Below are 15102 nucleotides of genomic sequence, written 5' to 3' on the forward strand. Positions count from 1 at the left end.
AAGTTCACGCCACTGATTCAAGCAGGTGCGGTGTTCTTTAAGCTTCTTGGACCAGGGGAAATCTGTGCTGCGGTGGGACATACACATCTGCCATCTTCTGCTTGAGCCAGGCCAGCAAGTCCGAGGCTAAGAAGCATGAGGTTGGTGACCATTCGCATCGTGATGACTAGCGTGTGTTGTCTTTGGGTGGTGTCAGTTAAAAAAGGCTCAAGTGCTGGTATTCTGGACTCTGTTTGGGTAGAAGAAATTGAGCTCCGATGATCTGCAAATAGTTGAAACCTACGGCTTTTTATATGAAGAACAAGGTCAGTGAATCCCCTCCTCAAGCTAATCAGTGAATGAGAGTATCTGGGTCACCAAGGGCAATGATTATGGACTACACATGCAGGTTATTAGGGTACCGTTATCCATTTGTGACCATAGTCAGAGCACATCAGTGACTCCAGCAAAATATTAAAGAGCAGAGAAAAATATTTGTGTAGGGCAAAATCAAATACTTTCTGTACTTTCAACCACAACACGGAGATACAAAATCACAACTCAAAACTATCATTCCAATATATTCGGTTTACGCTGAACATTACAAAGCCCAAATACTGCCTGAGAAGACACGAGACGGCGAAGTCCGCAGAAGGGCCTGGCAGCTTTAGGACGCCTTGCAATCGGCCGCTGAGCGTGGCTACGAGTTCATTATCCGGATGTTGCTCCAGGAAGCCCCGATCTTGATTCAGAGGACTACATCGGCTTCATCTTGCCGCTGAAAGTGGACATGAGGTTATTGTACGATTTCTGCTTGAGAGCCGTGCCGGTTGTGGGTTAAGATCAACACAAGAAACATCGCTGCATATCGCTGCTTTTCATAATTGTGAAGCAATTATACGAGTTTTGGTTGAAAGCGGTGCTAGGTCGATTCAACAAACTTTTTGAACGAGACTCCACTTCATATCAGCTTATGATTCAACCATTGTACAATTATTTCTTGAAAGGGGTGCTAATTTCCGGTTGGCAGACAAAAATAACAAAATAGCGCTCCACCATGCTCTTATTAAGTGTCCAACGGAGGTTTCACGATTGCTGCTTGAAAAAGGTATTGAGGGTCGATTGAAGAATTCTGAGTAGTCATCGTCGCTTTGGTCTGTCATCGACAAAACCAACGAGGCACTTGTGCAGTTGTTGTTTGAAAACATGGTATTGAGAAAGATCTCAAAAAGTGGGGAAGAAGTAAAGGAAAAAAGACAAGAGGAAGAAGCGGAGGAAGAGGAAGAAAAGAAAAGCAGCGGCTTTATTTATGCTTTCAGTTTGGCTACAACCATCTCCTCCCACCAGCTTGGAAAGTCTACCACTGTCCTGTTCTTCCTTGCCTCCTCTGCTGCAAAGACCATGCTGTGGCTCATTATCACGTCCTCCAAGGAACAACCAATATACTCCTTTTGGGCGCATGCTACATCCCAACCGTGATTTTTAACCTTGTCGACGGCTAGAACGAATTGACGGGCTAGCCCCTCATCCCCGTCGCCGTGTCCACCATCTTTGGGTACGTATGGATAATAGACCTTCTTTTGTCCAGTTTTAAAGTCCTCAACCGCAATGGACGAGCTATCTGCGGAGATCTCGCCGTCTGCTCCATATATATGAGTAAAACGCTGGCATATCTTCTTTGTGAAGGCCACCATGTGCAGCGTTGCAGTCTTGCTGCCCCTGCCTGCCAGCGCCTCGAGGTCTGACTCTCCTTCAGTTGCCACGGGATCGTCTTCCCATCTCAGCGTGACTGTCTGATTATCGCACACATCATTGTCGGCCTCGTATACGCAGCGGCCGAACCAGTTTCGACTACTGATCACATCCGGGGGCGCGTGCAAGTCGTAGTCCTCTCTAAGCTTCTCGAGCAACGCCTCCTTTCCGGCGTCAGGACCGCGAGAAGTAATATATTCCTCCATGTCCGGACAGGCTATCCGGGACCAACGATCCTGATTTTGTCCTTTTAGTTGCGGACTGGTGTATACTCGTTTGGCGGAGAACTGACAGGAAGGTTCGAAGGCGCAAGACAAGCAGTTTGTAGCATCTCCGGCCTCCACTGGTTTTCGGGATTTCCTGAAGTGCTGAAGCGATCCAGAAGAGGTGATGTCTCGGGGGACATGGATTGGCTTCGAAGACCCTGGTGCACCAACAGCCAACAGCCAATAAAGTATATCCATATCGTGGCACGATTTTGCGAGAAGAGACGGTGCAGACATGGATTCTTTTCGCCAATTTCCTCTAGCTGTTTGTTAGTCAAAGTCAAGGAACAAAGCCCCGTGGTTCAGCGACTTACCTCACATAACTATGAGTAAAATGATTCCAACCTATGGGCTCTGTGTGGTTGACAGCCATAACGTCGCCAATGACTTTGTCCTCGACTAAAAGCTTCCGTAGCAACATATTGTGCGGGCTGTACCTGAGGACATGACCGACGGAGAAGAGTTTTGACGGCGCTACCGATGGGTCAGGCAGAAGTGCCTTGTATATCGCCACGCAATCATCCAAATTTGGAGCAAGAGGTTTCTCACACATGACGTGCAGGTTCAATGGCGCCAGACCCAGGACAACATCCCGGTGCATCTGGTCCTGCACGCATATGAATACAGCATCCACTCCGGCTGGCACGCCTCGGCCAGCCGTGGCTTTCAGCCGCCGCTCCGTCTCCCACTGTATGAACTGCGTCCAGTTTTGGAACTCCTGGCCCTCGGCTGGTTTCTTGTTGCCCCAGATGTATTTCCGACCGATGTGGTGTCGCTTCACAGCAATAGGCTCCACGATGCCGGCAATGACGCCGTTGGTGCTTTTCTGGATTGCCTTGGAGTACACAAGGCCTCGATTTCCCCCGCCGATAATTAGAATGCGCGGCGGGGATGAGGAGAAGGGCGGTCTTTCGGGTGCGGGCAGGCGGACGACAGTTTCTCCATTTTCATCCAAGTCGGCGTGAGGAGCCATGACCGAGGGAAAAAAGAAGGATAGTGGAATGCAAATCCAGAATATTCAATGAGTTTCCAATATCTAACGGCAGTAATGAGGAACCTGAGCAAAACCATATATTACGAGATGGATGCACAGAGCTGAGGCCAGTTTCATGGTAAAGTGTTTGTCGAATCAGATGTGGTGGGTTCCTGTTACTAAGAATTTGGATGTAACGTTCTATCTGCTCACATGCATCGATCGTCGAAGTAAGCTTTGCTTTACTCCGCACGAAGGTCTATACTGAACCTGGACTAATGAAACGAAATTGGCCAAGCCCCTTTTACGCGGATGTTATGTTTTATCAGCCTCTCTCGTATGCCGGCATGGGACCTTCGTACGACTCCGACATTACTCTTCCGCCCTTATCATATCCACACTTGACGTAAAACGCCTCATTGGCCTCGCTACAACCCAGCTTGGACTTATAGCAGCCCACATTCTTTGCCACCGATGAGAGCGCTCTGATTAGCTTGAAACCGAGGCCATTGGACTGGTACTCTCTGTGGATGGAAACCTCTTCGACGTGGGCAACCGTGCCGAGGTTATGGATGCTGGGTCCAATGTGCTGTCAGCGATATTCTCCGCACGTTTGACTCAATTCCTGTCCCGTCACCTACAATTTCCTTTCCACAATCAGGGTTCCTGTCCCCACTATTCGGTTATCGTGCTCGATAACCAGGAAATAGTGGACCCCTTTTCCTTGTGTCGCCATCCAGTCGAAGCGCTCTAGAAATCGGTCCTCGCTGATGTCGCCAACGTGCGTCAGCACACTCAGGCAGTCGAAGAAACCTTTTCTGTAGTCATCCCGCTGCAACGGACGGACGACGTAGGATCCCGGGAACGCAGCTTTCGCTTCGGCCGAGATAAGGGCCGGGTCGAACAAGGCTTGTGCGGCGGCCATACTTCCAGTACCCAGTATCTTTCGCGGGATTGTTGAAAAATTGTCGAATCCCAAAGCAAAGGCTAAGACACGGCTGTTTTGGCTCGTTAAACATGCCTTATCAAGCACAAATGATGGGCAGTACCACGAGACCAAGGCTACATCTCAAGGTATCTATATCCATGTATGCCAGTGAGGATTCCCAAAGACCGCACATTGGGGAAGGACATCCTAAGTCCCCCGCACGGCATGTCAAGTATACTACCAAAATAATGTAACCGTCCAGTGAAAAGAGTCATGACACCTTCGCGATGTAACCATGAGGATAGAGATATAGTTGCCGGTGAATGGTGCTATAGCAGGCGCTGCCGTTCTCGAGAGTTTATCAAGATAAGAGAACTGCCACAGCGTGGTCTGAGCTGGCTGAGTTGGGGGGATACTGATCCGCGTCGACCGCAACTTGAACAAACGCTATCTTACAGATCTTTTAGAAATAAAACTCTGACAACATCCACGGCGAAAAAGGACAACCATCTCGATGTGGAGACCCTAGATCCAATCCCAGCTCCATCTGTGAGGGATGCATCAGCGATCGACCGCCGGAACATTATATAAAGGGTCGCACGTGTGCACTTTAGAATACTTCCACTAACCAAACTCCTCAGCGGCTAGAAGTCACAATAGTTGATCGACATGTCCGCCACAAACCCAGAGAAAGGCGGCCATGTCGCGCCCGGGGAGCTGTCGCCTAAGCAAACCCGCGTCCTCGAGATCGACGCCACGCGGGAGATTACAACCATCGAGCACGAAACCGGGTTCTGGCAAGCCGTAAGGCAGTACCCGGCCGCAACATTCTGGGCGGGATTCTTCTGCATCGCCGTGATCATGGCCGGCTTCGATGCGCAAATAATCACGTCGTTTTATGCGCTACCTGCATTCCAACAGAAATACGGCAAGCCCGTGGACGGCACAAACTCATATGAGATCCCGGCTCAGTGGCAGACAGGCCTTGGCATGGGAAATCCCATCGGTCAGATCCTGGGTGCTCTTGCAAGCGGATGGCCGATGGAGCGTTGGGGCCGGCGCATTCCCCTTGCAGTGTGCTGCGTCTATTCGATCATATTTGTCTTTGTGCAGTTCTTCGCCTCATCCATCGGGATGCTATGTGCGGGTGAAGTCCTTGGAGGACTGGCATACGGGTTTTACGTCGTTATCGCGCCGACATACGCCTCGGAGATCTGCCCGCTTGCACTGCGCGGTGTGTTGACAGCGTCTGTGAACCTGGCATTTGTCATCGGACAGTTCATCGGCCAGGGTTGTGCGGCGGGCGTTGAAACCCGATTGGATGAGTGGGCCTACAGAATCCCTTTCGTGAGTGATCATGCATGACCTTTCGGCTCGCCAACAATTGTTGACATCGTCCAGGCGGTCCAATGGGTCTGGCCAGTGGTCATCCTGGCTGCTCTGCCGTTTGCCCCTGAGTCTCCATACTGGCTTGTTCGACAGGGTCGGATAGAAGACGCCCGGAAATCCCTGCTGCGACTCACCTCGGCGAAGAACCGTCCGGACATTGAACAGATGCTGCTGGGAATCGAGCAAACTGATTTGCTGGAACAGGAAATGGAGTCTACGACGACGTATATTGACTGTTTCAGGGGCAGCAACCTTCCAAGAACCGAAATATCAGTTATGGTCTATCTCATCCAGGTCATTGGTGGTAACCCGCTCATTGGCTATGCCAATTACTTCTTTGAACAAGCCGGTCTGTCCAGCTCGAATGCGTTCGATAGTAAGTTTATACCACCTTAAGGGATGCACAACCAACGACAAGACTGACATGATGCTTCTTAGTGGGTGTTGGCAATACAGCCATGGGGTTCGTGGGCACGTTGATTTCCTGGCCTTTGATGGCCTATGTATGCCACACCTATTCCTTTGAAACCTCTGTGGAGAAAAGAAGCTGATGGTTGCTAGTTCAAATTGGGCCGTCGGACGATCTACAATAGCGGCATGGTATTAATGACGACTATCCTCTTCATAATCGGGTTTCTCAGCATCCCCTCGAATAATACTGGAGCTGTCTGGGCGATGGCGACAATGATGGATGTTTGGACGTTTATCTACCAAATGACCGTAGGACCCATCTGCTTCGTTATCATCTCGGAAATCTCGGCAACCAGATTGAGGACTAAGACAATTGCGATCGGGACCGCCGTGCAAGCAGCAGCGTCTATCATATTCACAATCGCGGTCCCTTACATGCTGAATAGCGACGAGGGCAACTGGGGTGGGAAGGCTGGTTTCCTGTTCGGTGGTATCAGCCTCTTGTGCCTACTTTGGTGTTACTATCGGCTACCGGAGAGTCGGGGAAGGACGTACGAAGAATTGGATATTCTGTTCCAAAGGCAGATTCCCGCTCGCCAGTTCAAAACTTTTGATCTCATTGCAGAATCGGGGGAAACTAAGTAGCACAACGACGTAATCTAATACATTCTCTCAGCTTGTATATGCAAGGTAAAATAAATTCTCAATACTATTGATTCGCTCCATAATACAGTAAATCATACTTCGCTGTAAAATGCTTAAAAGCATGAAAGAGTTCATTGCTCTGTTTTGAGTAGCAACCTATGCGACTGAAGATCATCTGGAACAGCTTGGGCTAGAACTAATCTGTATCTATACTACCAATTCACATCTGCTCATTAAGAGAGAGCGTATGGTAGGATGATAATGAGAAATCTGTAATCACCATGAGCTCCCTATCCCCAGCACAGACTTACCATTTGTCATACAAGTGCTATTACAGTTCAGATTTGGCAGCATGTTCCCACTTCGTTATGGGTAGTGACTTTCACGTTGGGGAGCAGCGCAATCGGTTCATTGCTGTCAAGGTATTTTAATCTGCCGTAGGATCTTCTGAAAAGTGGGCTTCGAGATACCCGAGGCTTGCCGGCTGATGAAGTCAAGGCTGGCCGTCGTCTCGTGGGCCGCAGGCGTCTCGTAGACCAACGCGGAGAGGACCTACTCAGTACTATTACCCCATCTCAGTACCTCGCAAGTGTTGTTGGCCTCTACCGCGGGGCCGATGACTTGGCAGGTGCACGCCTCCGGCGCGATTTGGGTATGAGTACCGCAACACAATGCCTCCTGCATGATGCCCCTGACGGACACCTACGTACTGCCCGGTGCACCACGAACACTTGTCAGGCCTGATGTCTTACCAAGCATGTGCTTAGCCTGAGGAAGTGTCCGAAACAGGTGCATCCCCGTTGCCAAAACTGTAAATAATTGAGAGCATGCGGGCTATTGTTTGCATAAGTTTAAGTGGTTCCAGTCTGCGGGAATTCTCAAGTGACTACTTGTACATAAACAGGTCATGTTTAGACATGACCAAGGTACCTCTCATTTGTGTGAAATAGGTCTGAGTTATGCTTAAAGATTCCTTCGTTAACTCTTAATCCTTCCCAACTGTGACACCGTTTGACATTTTCAAACCAACTGGCAGCCCCTTAATGTACTTGTCAGTGTATGATGTGTGCCTTTGTTCGGCCAAAATCTCCTCGATATCCTTGTACATATCATATCTACAGTGAGAAGTTAGCATCCTTTCCATCCATCAATGCCATTTCAGCGTCGCATCTAGAGCTTACGCATTCATCTCTTCGATTGTTAGTTTTTGCTTTTCATCTGCAACCTTGTACCCCTTGAAATTTGTATTACTGGAGAATCCTGAAATCTTGCGTCAGTCCGAAGGAATAGAAACCTATAAAGGCTGAGACAGCTTTGACGTACCGATTCTTTCGTTGATGTTAACCGCAGCTTTTGCTGCAGCGGCTTGAACCTTGGTAGCTCGTGGTAGGCGGATCTTCTGATACACCCCCAGGGCCTCAGTGACGTCGCCGTTGAAGTACGGCTTGCTGAACAATATGCCTAGTGCGGCAGCATCTTCAATGGCCATACAGGCGCCTTGGCTCTGATGTGGGAACATCTTGATAGTGAAGTCAGCTCGGCGTCTGAAAACCTGTGGGGGCGGTTAGGTTGAAACGCACCGGATGGCCCGCATCGCCGAGCAAGCATGTTGTGTCCTTGACGATGTAAGGATACGGTTGGCTAAGTGTTGAGGAATTAGCATGTGGACCTAGAGCGCTATGAATCTCTAATACTTACTGTATCCACAGCCGCCACGGTTGAATCTCGGTGCTGATGGCGAGGTGATCTCTAACTTGCTTGTCTAGTTGCGGATACGGAGCCAGCAGCTCTCCGACTGGTCTATCGTCGCCGCCCCAGCTTTGACTGGTGTAGTCGCCAGCTTCACGTGGGAAGAAGCAGTAGTAGGACAATAACTTGCCACCGTTGCATGGGCTGAGCACAATCTTGTCCCACTTGCCCTCTTGCCCACCCCAGTACTCTAGTGCCGCATTCTTTGAATAGTCAACGAGGCCTAGACGAACAGCGTCTTCTGTCCGCACATTAGCATGGAGACAGGAAGAGTCTGCTGGCTTTTTATCTGGAGTGAGGCCAATAAGTCGGCGCACTACCGAACCGATTCCGTCGGCGCCAATGATGAGGTCATGTCGAGCTGTATGGCCGTTCACGAAGGTGACAAGACCAGCTTTGAGGTCAATATTCTCGCACTGAATTTTCAAATCAGCCCGACCCTCGTTATCACAGAAATATTTGTTTGACTTGCCTTATGGTTCACACACAACTTGGCTGGCTCTCCTTCTCCCTCCTCCTGCAAGGCGCAATTCTTCAACATCTCATGCATGTATTGACGGTGGAACATATAATAATGGTATCCCCATCTCTCCTTATAGTCATCCAGGCTATAGACGCTGACCGGCTCACCCGTGTTCCAGCCCCTGTTGATGAGTTTCTTCAGAACGACGGGGTCGCCCTGCTCGACGTCGACACCCCACTCGTGTAGCCAACGGGCTCCATTGGCAGCGCAGGATACTGATGCTCCAACCTCCCCAGCGAAGTCATTTCTCTCGTAGATGGTCACACTGTGGCCAGCACGACGAAGAGCAATAGCAACAGACATGCCACCAATACCGCCGCCGACAACACCCACATTGAGGTGGCGCCATGCAGGGCTTGGGTCGGAGTAAGAGCCCATTTTCCGTAGTGAGTGAGTTGTAGTTAAAAATGATATGGAGGTACTATAGGTGCTAACGAGAGAATGCTGTGTGGCAGAATTATAGAGTAGTGTTATGGTCAGGGGCCGCCGGGTTCAACGTGGGCTGTGTCAGTCGATGCACAATGTGTTCGACCATCGTGATGATTTCGGTGTCCATTATAACGATGTCGAATGTCCTCCAACCCTTTCAATGCGGATAACGAAACGGTGCTACTCCTACCTTTCGGATATTGTTGGTTAGTTCGCCGATCGATACCTCCGCACTCGTGTCGCGGTTACTCAAAATTGGCCGACCACTGAAGAGTTTCAGCCCTGCGGATGATGCACTCAGATGGACAGGTATTTGGAGAAGGCGAATTGCCGAAGGAGTCGGCAACGGGCGAGCTTATCTCTTGCCGCTCCGCTTCGGCTGAAGCCCCTAGTCCTCAGGATCCGCGTCCCGCCTCATTTCAGCAATGCTAGCCAAGTATTGAAGGGAACAAGACATTGCCCGCTGCGGTAAACATCCGTTCAATGCCGTATATCGTACGAGGTGCCTACCGATAGATTCCTCAAGCCCGGCTCCGCTTCGGCCTGTTCGCCAGTGGGTCCTCTGCTCCGGAAAGCCTCCAGGACCTCCGTTCCGCCGCTTGCAGCGACTGTGTCGTTGACTCCAGCCATGCCACGACCCAAGGTCAAGCCGCAGGATAGACAGCGCTCAGCTAGAGCATGTGATGCCTGCAAGGCCTCGAAGAAGAGATGTGACGGTAACCAGCCATGTCGATTGTGTCTCAAGAAAGGGACCCAGGACACGTGCACATACAGGCCGACGGCCAGGGGCAGGAGGAGTCGGCACTCTGAATCCAAGTCACCCCAGGCAAGCTCCATTGCTGTTGCCACCGATGCCTCTCCAGCGGGTTTCAGATCAATACTCACCATACCAGCTCAGCCGCCAAGAGCTCAGGTTGGCGACCGATCTCTTGCGTCACAAGACGCGGAAGTCGACGAGGTAGTAGACGAAGATGCAGACAGTGAGACCGACTACGTTCCAGACTCAAGAAACTCGGTTGAAAGAGCCAACCAGCAGCGACCTTTGATGCTGTCTAGTTCGAGCGGTGACAAAGGTATTGAGCAATCCATGTATTTGACATTTAAAGAAAGCTTGTTGCTTTTAATTACCCTATCTACGATACAATGGCCCTGCTATACAAATCAAGTTAACTTACTTGGCAAAACTAGTCTTCGTCGGTAACACAGCGGCACTATCATTCTTACGATTTTTACAAAAGACAATCAAACATTATGTTGGGCCATCCGGTTTCACCGACCGTCGACATAGTCATAACTGGTTTGAGATGACTGGATCGGATGTCGATGGTGGGATCTTCTACGACGGCTTGGGTGAAAACGAAAAGAAGGGTCTCATTAATTGCTTTCTGGATGCCGTAGGTCATGTTTCCATGCGCTCCGTTTGATCGTCGTTGTCAGCTAAGAGACTTACAGTCGAGCGGGTTTCTGGACCTGTACAGTCAAGATGAGCTTACCGAGCTTATAAGCTTGGCTACAGAGGAACAAAATGCCAACAAATCGCCGGCTTCACGACCGATAGACAGGGCAGCCCTTGCTTCACTGTACCTCATGCTCGCAATCGGGTATCAGGTCAGAGGGGGGTCAAGGGATGACCGCATGCTTGCTTCTAAGTACTTCAATCGGGGTAGACAGATGGCTTTCGAGAAAATGCTGGAAGATCCAACCATAAATCTGGCGAGGGCATTTGTTCTCCTCGCATTTTATATGTTTGGGGCCTGCCGTCGAAACTCGGCATTTATGTACCTGGGTGTTGCAGCGAAGTCTGCCGATGTCCTGGGGCTTCATACCGCGGCTAAACACAAGCACGCTCCGAAAGCTGAACAAGATTCCAGGTTAGTTATCTTCTGATGAGATCATTTTTCAACCTTTAGGATAACTCTGACCTTTCCAATTTCACAGGCTAAGGGTGGCCAAGAGTATCAGAGTTTTCGACATCATATGCTCTTCCATTTTAGGAAGACGGGGCAGTGCTCCATCGCTGAGGTGTGTTGATGTCACTTCTGGTGATATCGAGCAGGAACACAGCGTCAGTTGTCATCGAGCCCTGGCGCTCAGAGCTACTTACGAATCATGTTCAATTCTCGAGACCGTCGTTGGCAAATTTGCTGATGACGGAGCTCTGGAGTCTTCCTCGGCCGAGCACTTCCTTCAGCTTCTACAAGAGTGGAGCCAAGTACTACCCGTATCCCTTCGCCAACGGCCGCAACAAGGAGACAAACCTTTGCAGGATGATCCAGGCTACCGAGAGAAGATGATTGGGAACGTCCATGTAGCAGGGACGTACTACTTTGGTATCATACTCGTCACAAGACAATTTCTTATCCAGCATGTCATGCCTCAGTTGCATTGCAATGCATCCAAAGAAAAGGAGAGACAACGCCAGAATAATCGAAAAGGGAACAACGGAGCGGACGCTGTCGCCGACCTCTCCCGTTCTTGTATTGGAGCTGCAATCTACATGGCTCAGATGTGCCGAGAAGCCGTCGATGCCGGCGTCTTCATGGGTAACATGTGTATTATCAAAGCATGGATATTTGCAGCAGGCTTGGTGTTAGGATTCGCCCTATTAGCGAATGATTCATCTGATACTGGGGCCCGAGAGGCGTTCCGTGGGTCGCAGCACGTCCTTTCTATCCTTGGTCGGCTCAGCGCGCAGGCACGGCAGTATCACAGGATCCTCTCTACATTTTCCGACGCTATCGACAACTACAAGCGACAAATACGGCGAGAACGGAATGAGTCGGGGATTCCTTTTGTCGAGCAAATATTGTCCTATGATTTTGCGTCTGCTGTGAGTGCACAGAAACAAGATAATGGAGTCCTCGACGGAGTTTGCGAAAGGAGTGCCATTGTTGTTGATACAGGGCAGGGCCAGTCACAAATTCCTCTTAATGGAGGCACGGGTATGTCGCAACTCCCAACGCCGGACTTCAACGTGGACGACAACCCTGCTGCCGGCGAGGCGGGGTTCTGGGATGGAAGTGACACCCTCAGCTCAATTACTATGTCTGAGTTCCTCCCAGAACAGTGGGCATCACCGGCAGACAATGACCTCATGCTGCGAATTCTTTGGGACGGATACGCAATGAGCTTTGATGATCCTTTATAGCAAGTTGGTGCTCTGGGGAACACTGCTGAATGAAGCATGTACCTTTTAAGGTAGCCAGGTGCTCATCACGAGGAAGAGATTAAGTTTGATGTTGACGTAAAGAATTTACTTAAAAAACGGTGTCTTCGAACCCGTTCATTGAAAGATTCAATTGTTTTGCTGGTTTTCATTTTATAACTAGGTCGCTATTCTTAATCACTGCAATAGTTCGAGCAGCGCGAGTATATGATGGCCTGGCCTACAGCATGCTACACCATGAGGCCACCGGGCCACTTACAAACAATGAGGCCGGAAATGGTTGCTCTTGATGCAATCTTTATTACTACGCGGTTCCCAACTGTCTCTAGCACCCTGAAAATGGATTGTCACCGCCCTTTAGGGAAAATTCAACACTTTCGCTTCACAGTTAATTGAGTAATATGACCACGGAAAAGCAGGAGATAAGCTATCAACCCTGGTATATCCAATGGAAAAGACTTGACTGGCTGCAAGGAGGGGTAAACAGAAGGAACTGTCGGATAATTTATAAGAATTACGCGATATCTGCATGTACTTCACTGTGCGGTTGTCAAGAATCTTGGCGAATAAAGTGATTGTAGACTATCCGAATGAACACGTGCGATAACTCCTGTCCATGAAACTGGTTTAGATGATATGATCCTGCCTCCTTGGTGCTCCGTGGATAGCCAAGCATAGCCGGGCCCACGAAAGCATCAACTAAAGATCAGTCATCGAAACCCAACCGCGATGAAACCTCCAGATACGTCGTTCTACCCCTTTGTGCAGTTGGCCCCCAAATACGAGACGGGGTTCAGCCACAATGATCGTCTCCTTTCTTTCCTGGGCTACACTATCCCGCTCCTCCCACCAAGCTCCTAGATTCTTGGTGCGGGCTGTGGTACAGGAAAAGGCGTGGGAGTGTCACTGGCAGCCTCTGGACACGTTTTCACTGGTATTGACATCTCCGATGCCATTGTCTTCCAGGATAAGCATGCGATACCGTCAGTCGCTTCTATATCGTGGATATGTGAGCATGCGATCCTCCCGACGGAATGATGTTCGATACCGTGTTCCACATTCTCCCACTGATCGTTCACAGAAGAGAGCAAATCGAGGGTATGATGACAAAGTGGGACAGTTGGCTACAGCCGGATGGAATTTTATGTATCTGTAGTATTACTATGGAAGACATCGATCCAGAGGGCAAGGCCGAGAAGTATGACAATGGCGGGCTTTGTGCTTAAGGCATTGGCGAACAGTTCACACATAGAGTCCGAGTATACATTGTTTGCAGGGGAGAGGTGGGTTAATATTTCTGCTGACAGAGAGTTCAACGTGAAGACGACACAAAGGGCAAGTTACCTGCCGCCGATGGTGGCAAATTGAGGTCAGGTGGATTCTTATTTTATAATTGCGGAGAAGATTTGAATTTATATATACATGGTACACTTTATACAAATCAGACCTCGCGGATTTTGAACTTGAACATTTCGTTCGATGGGCCTGCATTTCTGTCCCTCATCTTGTGAGCGGTTTCTATACCTGCTACCGGTAGGCGATACTCGAAACTTTTGTTTGCAGCCGCCGCCATTTCCTCTGGCAGGCGATATGGGAAAGGAAGGTATTCGGGCAAGAGGCCAAGCTGTTGCAAGACGCTGCTCTGGTCCCAAGCTATGTGTTCATGGTATAGCCGATCGCCGCGGATATTTACTACGGCTGTGAAAGGAATTTCAACTTTCTTATTCGTAGGCGGCACTCCAGGTAGCCTGCAGAGAAATCAGTCGAGAATTTGGGGTTGAGGCAGGATAAGGACCAAAAAAGAGCAGATCAACGTACATCCAGTCAATCATTTGATCGTGGGTGAACTTGAAAATGAACTCATCAATGATGCGATCAATGCCTTTTGTTCGACTAATCAATTCTAATTCGGTATCCGCAGAATTGTTGAAGATAAAGTTGTGTTGGTAGAAATGGGAGAGTTTTGCGCGGCCAATACCGCCGGTCATCTGAAGGACCATAGTCAGTTTCCTTGTACTAATATCTTTTTCTTTCTTAGGCCCAGCCTATCAGCTTACTGTTGGTATATGATTCACGTATGGCTCCTGGACCATAGTACTCATAGTGTGTTCCATGGATCGGTCCGCAAACTCATAATAAGTATGCTCTTCCCAGATAAACTCCAAATCGAAATATGGACCGCCCATCTTCTCTTTCAAGAGGGTAAGGTTTCGAGTATGAGAGATGTTTTCGGAATTATAGTGAAAAGAGGGCTGAAAAGGGGTAGCAAATTTATAGGACTTGGTATTAGGATAAAAATACTGCTTTAACAGATCTGACTTTGGCGGTACAGCTGGGCCCTTGCCAGCGAGGTGGTGTATTACTGGGATTGATAGGCCAGCGAGAGATTCGGATGACAGCTCATTCGGTGCGTCCGCATACACGGCGGCTGCAACGATGGAATGATGATTTGAAAGAGTTGATGCTACTGTGTTCCACAATTTGGGCTCATAGGCTTTGTATGCAGTGCTTGTCAGACTGGCTAACGTTGTGCATAATGTTGTTTGGAAGTAGGAACACTGACCAACAAGCCCAACCTTATCTTTTGGTTCGCATTTGTCGCAATCTCTGAGGGTCTCAACGGCAGATTTGATGATATCTCCCTTAGCAGTGGTAAGTGCTGTGGCCTGGATCTCAATGACAGCATATCCTTCCTCTGCCCACTTGACCAACGGTGATGGCACACCCTCATTGATGGCCAATGAGTCCTGGTAGTCGTGTGTTAGAATGATCATCCCGGGACCAGTGCCGAGGCGACTCAGAGGCCGGAGGAGAGACACGCCGGGCATGATCTTGGTGAGCTCCGGGCTCGGCAGTGGAGGAGGGGGCTTGCTGATGTCGTTGAACATGGTG

The 15102-nt window shown here is 49.5% G+C and overlaps 6 protein-coding genes across 6 annotated transcripts; 2 read left to right on the plus strand and 4 right to left on the minus strand.

The window, feature by feature from the left end:
- Positions 1-1286: 1286 nt before the first annotated feature.
- Positions 1287-2970, minus strand: J7T55_009695 (uncharacterized protein; the record flags this gene model as incomplete). The annotated part of the gene is made up of 3 exons (XM_053135944.1): positions 1287-1967; positions 2024-2256; positions 2343-2970. 3 exons carry the CDS (start codon positions 2968-2970, stop codon positions 1287-1289), a joined length of 1542 nt encoding a protein of 513 aa, XP_052986454.1.
- A 325-nt stretch (positions 2971-3295) lies between these two features.
- On the minus strand, positions 3296-3895 carry J7T55_009696 (uncharacterized protein; the record flags this gene model as incomplete). The annotated part of the gene is made up of 2 exons (XM_053135945.1): positions 3296-3545; positions 3612-3895. The coding sequence occupies 2 exons, from the start codon at positions 3893-3895 to the stop codon at positions 3296-3298; spliced, it is 534 nt and encodes a 177-aa protein (XP_052986455.1).
- Positions 3896-4567: 672 nt separating this feature from the next.
- On the plus strand, positions 4568-6343 carry J7T55_009697 (uncharacterized protein; the record flags this gene model as incomplete). Its single annotated transcript, XM_053135946.1, has 4 exons — positions 4568-5245; positions 5300-5663; positions 5726-5790; positions 5849-6343. 4 exons carry the CDS (start codon positions 4568-4570, stop codon positions 6341-6343), a joined length of 1602 nt encoding a protein of 533 aa, XP_052986456.1.
- A 985-nt stretch (positions 6344-7328) lies between these two features.
- Positions 7329-8993, minus strand: J7T55_009698 (uncharacterized protein; the record flags this gene model as incomplete). Its single annotated transcript, XM_053135947.1, has 6 exons — positions 7329-7458; positions 7525-7603; positions 7667-7862; positions 7924-7984; positions 8042-8508; positions 8715-8993. 6 exons carry the CDS (start codon positions 8991-8993, stop codon positions 7329-7331), a joined length of 1212 nt encoding a protein of 403 aa, XP_052986457.1.
- Positions 8994-9672: 679 nt separating this feature from the next.
- Positions 9673-12192, plus strand: J7T55_009699 (uncharacterized protein; the record flags this gene model as incomplete). Its single annotated transcript, XM_053135948.1, has 4 exons — positions 9673-10117; positions 10233-10438; positions 10497-10915; positions 10983-12192. 4 exons carry the CDS (start codon positions 9673-9675, stop codon positions 12190-12192), a joined length of 2280 nt encoding a protein of 759 aa, XP_052986458.1.
- A 1459-nt stretch (positions 12193-13651) lies between these two features.
- J7T55_009700 (uncharacterized protein) lies at positions 13652-15098 on the minus strand (the record flags this gene model as incomplete). Its single annotated transcript, XM_053135949.1, has 4 exons — positions 13652-13958; positions 14029-14198; positions 14268-14401; positions 14774-15098. The coding sequence occupies 4 exons, from the start codon at positions 15096-15098 to the stop codon at positions 13652-13654; spliced, it is 936 nt and encodes a 311-aa protein (XP_052986459.1).
- Between the last annotated feature and the right edge of the window lie 4 nt (positions 15099-15102).

The sequence above is a fragment of the Diaporthe amygdali genome (assembly GCF_026229845.1).
Source record: "Diaporthe amygdali strain CAA958 chromosome Unknown NODE_61_length_182076_cov_64_703273, whole genome shotgun sequence".
Taxonomy (NCBI): domain Eukaryota; kingdom Fungi; phylum Ascomycota; class Sordariomycetes; order Diaporthales; family Diaporthaceae; genus Diaporthe; species Diaporthe amygdali.